Here is a 5,044-nt window from a genome sequence, read left to right as displayed (position 1 = left end):
CGGAGCAGCAGCGCGCGGCGCCCGGCGCGGAGAGCAGCTGGTGTTCGCTGTAACAAACAACTTGCCACTCAAACGCCGGCCCGCTGGGCATGCGCGGCCGCCGCGGGGCGTGCCGGGACTTGTAGTCGCGCGGCCCGGGCGCCGGCGGCCGCTGATGTCAGGGGCTGGGCGGCCGCCCTAGGGGCCCGCCCGATGCGCTGGGGGAAAATGCTGGAGCGCGGGCCCCCACGGGCCTACGGGGAGGCGAAGGGCAGAAACGGGGGCCTTTCGAGCCAGCCTGAGCCTGAGTGCAAGCTCTGTCCCTCAGAGCTCAGGACTAGGCGCTTTTGGGCGCAAAGCGAGTCGCCCACAGAACTCGCGCGCTGGAGGAGACCTGAGTCTGGGAGGGGAGAGATTTGGAGAAACCGGTAATTACAGTGCAGAGAAGCAAAACAGAGAGGGGTGCGGGGGACAGAGATGGGGCCTTGGGGGGTTTTCTGGAGGAGGGGACATCCAGGCTGGGTTCTGAGGGATGAACGGGACCTCGCTGAGGAGGGGGAGGGGGCGCGCGGGCTTGGAGGCCAGCAGTCTTCCAGGCAGAAGGAACAGCGTGTCCAAAGGCACAGAAGCGTGAAAGCCCCCACGGTGCTGTGTTTGGCTTTGTTGGAGCGGAAAATGTGAGGGAGAGGCAAGAGATAAGGCAGGCGCAGTCACCAGGAGTCCGGTCGAGAGGGTCATGTGTGCAGAGCTAATGAGGTGGCCGTTTATCCGGCGGGAGAGAGGGTGATGGGGACTGCGAATGAGGGAAAAGTCCGAAATACACCCGAAGGGCTTCCCACCCCAGGGCCGGTGTGCCCGTGACTACGTCCCGCAGCGGCTCCCCCTTAATGGCTGACTGGAAGTTTGAAATTTTCTAGGTTAAAGTTACTGGTGCTCTGCTCGTTGGCAGAGTAATTTGGGGACGGGATGGGTCAGGTTTACCTGCTGGGCCCGTCTGGGAACTCTCTTGGAGGAAGATTCTGGTCATGCCCTCTCGCATTCCTCTCTCAGCCCACCTCTGTGAGGTAGGGACCCATCAGGCTACCTCATTTCCACAAAGGGGCTTGAAGCCCGCAATCTGGTGGCTCTTAAGGTGTGTTGACCCCCTTCCCGGTTTACTTTCACTAAAGAATTTATCACCATCTAATAAAGAATATTCTTTTTTGTTTTGCTTGTCTGTCTCCCTCTTCTAGCATCTCAGCTCCATGAAGGCAGTGATTTTTGTCTGTTCTCTGCTGTATTCCCAGTGCCTGAAATGTGGTTGGCAGGTGAGAGACATGCATTCAGTATTCATAGAATGCATAAATGCGTACATCTATTCCTTTAGCATCTAGAGGCCTAGAAGGCCCCAAAAGAAATGCATTCAGGGGCCAGGCAAGTGTGAAGATGTGTGAAGCTGTTGGGTATCAGACAGGTGGAAATGGTACAGGAGAAGGGAGGTCAACCTAAAGGCATAAAATTTATTAAAACAACCCCCCCCCAAACAAAAAACCAACAGGTGAAACCAAGTAAACAAGGCTAAAGGCAGCATTTGGTCAGTTTTCTGACTTCTGCCTTAGATGGCCTAAGTCAGTAGTTTTTAATCTGCAAAAGCCATGACCCATGAGTGGGTGGTGAAATCAGTTTAGCCGGGCATGACTAGGATTAAAAAATAAATTATACTGAATAGGAAATGACACAGAGCTTTGCACGTGGTATGGGTAGGTTACTATTATCTTTTCTGTGTTCCAGGAAACTTTCGTTTTGGCCACACATGAACGTGTGGGCACGCAGGCATGTGTGTGCATCTCTGTGTGTGCATGCACTGGATCTTTATGCAAAGGTATTTCTTTTTGTGCGTCTTGGTCAAAAACATTTGAAAACACTGGGCTTTCTAGTTAATCAAGCCGGACTGTTGTACAGTTTGCAAATTTAGACCATGTTGGTTGGATTTATAGAATTGCTTTCACGGAGCTATATTTGGTGCTTAAGATTTCTGTGACACTGACACCTGAAATGAATGTTGGGATGTTGAGGAAACTGACCTCTAGGTCGCCAAATCCAGAGGATGGTTTCAGGCTGGGGCTAGGGCGAGACATTCACTCTGAAGGTCATGCAAGTACTGGCATGGCGTGTTCTCATGGAATTCACTCCTCTCTTGATTCCTTAGCACTGTACTCTTCTGGTCCTATCCTGGTTCTTCTGGTTTTCCCTCTTTGGTTTCTCCTCCGCCCAACCCTAAAATGAGCAGAGGCCCACCTGGTGTTCCTTCCTGTAGTATATTTTTACAGCAATGGCTGCTAGTGAATCATGCCTCCTGGTAAGCCATCCCACACTGACTTTGGGTTTGGCCATGTGAATTTCTTTGGCCAGTGAAGTCTTACCTTGGTAGCACATGTACTTGGTAAGTCCTGTGCATTGAGACTCGCCCACTTGGATGCTCCCCTGAGGCCACTATGCTGTAAAGAAGCCCAGGTGAAAGTTAACATGGAAAGAGAGGCTCAAGTGTTCCAGCTGTTCCAGCTGAGCCGTGTCCCCTGCCGACAGCTGGCATCAACCAGACATGTGAGTCTTGGACCTTCTAGCTCACTGTCCAGATGAATGCAGCCCCATGAATGAGCCAGGTGAAACCAGAAGAGGCACTACCCAACCAACCTATAGAAGAATAATAAATACAGCTGACCCTTGAACAACATGGGTTTAAACTCCTCGGGTCCACTTATACACCGTTTTTTTTGATAGTGGATAATGCAGTGCTGCAAGATCCATGATTGGTTGCATCTGTGGTTGTGGAGCCGTGGATATGGAGCCACGTATATGGAGGGCCATCTATAAATTATAAGCAGATTTTCAACTGCAAGGAGGGTCAGCATTCCTAATCCCCTCCTTGCTCAAGGGTCAACTGTAGTTGTTTTTAGCCGCTAAGATTTGGAATGGTTTGTTATGCAGAAATACCTAGCTGATACATCCCCTCAACCCTCATCTTCTCTCACTCTGTGGGTGGACTCAGTCTCTGGCTTCTAATATTTTGAGGGCCCGCAAATTGACAGTTCTAGCTCAGAACATGTTCCGGAGGCCCTGATTCACATATCTAACTTCCTAGTCATTGGTTACATCCATCTAAATGTTCACAGGCTTGACCGGCCCAACCTGTTCACACCTTACCTCATCATCTAACCCGCCTCAGCCGTTTTCCTCTTCCTCCTGTAGTCTCTGTCTTGGTTGATGACATCATCGCCAATCCCTAAAGTTACCAGCCTGATATGGCATGTTGTGATTTCCAAGATGGTCGCAACAAGATTTTTTATTCTGCATGCTCTCCTGGCAACATGACATTGATCATCAGCCCATTAGGAGGTGGCTCAATGTTCCCGCCTCTTGAATCTGAGTAGGCCTGTGACCACAGAGGAAACGACACCTGTGACTTGTGAAACTCGGTCATAGCTGCTGATCCTGTTTCCATGTGGTCCTCTTGGGGTACTCACTCTCTGAACACCTCTGTCATGCTGTGAGGAAGCATGGGCCACATGGACAGATCACAAGTGGAAATTTGTTTTGGTTTGTTAGGGCTGCATAACAAAGTAACACAGACTGGGGAATTAAAAAACAGAAACTTATTGTCTCAGTTCCGGGAGCTAGAAGTTCAAGATCCAGGTGTTGGCAGGGTTGGTTCCTTCTGAAACCCCTCTCCTTGGCTTGTAGATGGCCACCTTCTCCCTGTGTCCTCACGTGGTCTTCCCTCTGTGTGTGTATCTGTGTCCTAATCTCCTTCTCTTATGAGGACACCAGTAATAATGATTAGAGCCCACCCTAATGACCTCATTTTAACTTAACTACCTCTTTAAAGACCCTATTGCCAAATGCAATCATATTCTGAGGCAGTGGGGGTTAGGACTTCAACATATGAATTTTGAGGAGTGGTGGGCACAGTTTGGCCCATAGCAGTATTCCAGCCAGCAGCCCCAGCTGAGGTTTCAGTTGACAGCCAGCATCACCAGACCTGGGAAGAAGCCTTCACCTGACACAAATGAGAGACCCTGAGCAAGAGCCACCCAGCTGAGCCCAATCAGCCTCTCATGAGAGATAATAATAAAATAATAATTGTTGTTCTAAACCACTGCATTTAAATAGCAATAGATTATTGGAATATTCTAGAATCAACCTGGTTGGTGGTGGTGACGAGGGGGTGGGGGACAGGGGAGAGCTGACCTGGGAATTATCCTGGTCAGGATAATTGATACCTCTTGCTTCCCTGCTCTGCCATCTAATCAGTCACCAAGTCTTAATGATTTTGTTTACTGCACACCTCTGTAATCCAGCCTGTCTCTTCACCTTGACCATCATGTTCCCATGTCCTAGATTGTTACAGTGGCCTCCTAATATCCATTCCATCCTCCCCATGTTGCCAAGGTAGCTGTTCTATGCTGTGGCCCTACCACCTGTAACTCTTTCAGCGACCATGGCTCTCTTAAGAAAACCAAGTTCAGATCCTCCATAGATAGTCTTAATGTGAAGGGAAGGAGGCTTCCTGGCTCCTAGACCCACCCTCTCCAATATGGTAGTCATTGGCCAAACATGGCTATTGAGCATTTGAAATGGAGCTAATGCCATGAGAAGCAGAAACTTTAATTTTACTTCATTTTAATTAATTTAAAATTAAAAACTGATACTTAATTCAGTTATTGGAAAACATTCAAGTATGTTTGGAAAGAATTGCCAACTGTCCTGGTTTTCCTGGGACTGAGCTTTCAGGATGTGGAACTGTGAGTTTTAAAACCAGGACTTGGGTAAACAGGGATGAGTTGGTGACACTACTTTGAAACAACTTGGTTATGGAAATCTATGAAATCCAAATACAGATCAAGTGTTGTGGATCAGAATTAAGCATCTGAATGGAGATGTGCCATAAATGTCAAATATATTCTGGCTTTCAAAGACTTGGTATGAAAAAAAAATGTAAAATATCTCATTAAAAATTTCATATATTGGGCTTCCCTGGTGGCGCAGTGGTTGAGAGTCCGCCTGCCAATGCAGGGGACACGGGTTC

General features: G+C 48.7%; 1 protein-coding gene across 1 annotated transcript in view; it reads right to left on the bottom strand.

The window, feature by feature from the left end:
• CASTOR2 (cytosolic arginine sensor for mTORC1 subunit 2) overlaps positions 1-5,044 on the bottom strand; it is a 79,558-nt gene that overhangs the window by 54,497 nt on the left and 20,017 nt on the right. The window contains exon 2 of the mRNA XM_007468883.1: positions 238-379. Coding sequence (XP_007468945.1) covers positions 238-379 — 142 coding nt within the window. The remainder of the gene's footprint in view (positions 1-237; positions 380-5,044) is intronic.

This window comes from Lipotes vexillifer, unplaced genomic scaffold (assembly GCF_000442215.2).
Source record: "Lipotes vexillifer unplaced genomic scaffold, Lipotes_vexillifer_v1.1 scaffold12, whole genome shotgun sequence".
In the NCBI taxonomy this organism is placed as follows: Eukaryota; Metazoa; Chordata; class Mammalia; order Artiodactyla; family Lipotidae; genus Lipotes; species Lipotes vexillifer.
This window is presented reverse-complemented; position numbering and strand designations above follow the sequence as displayed.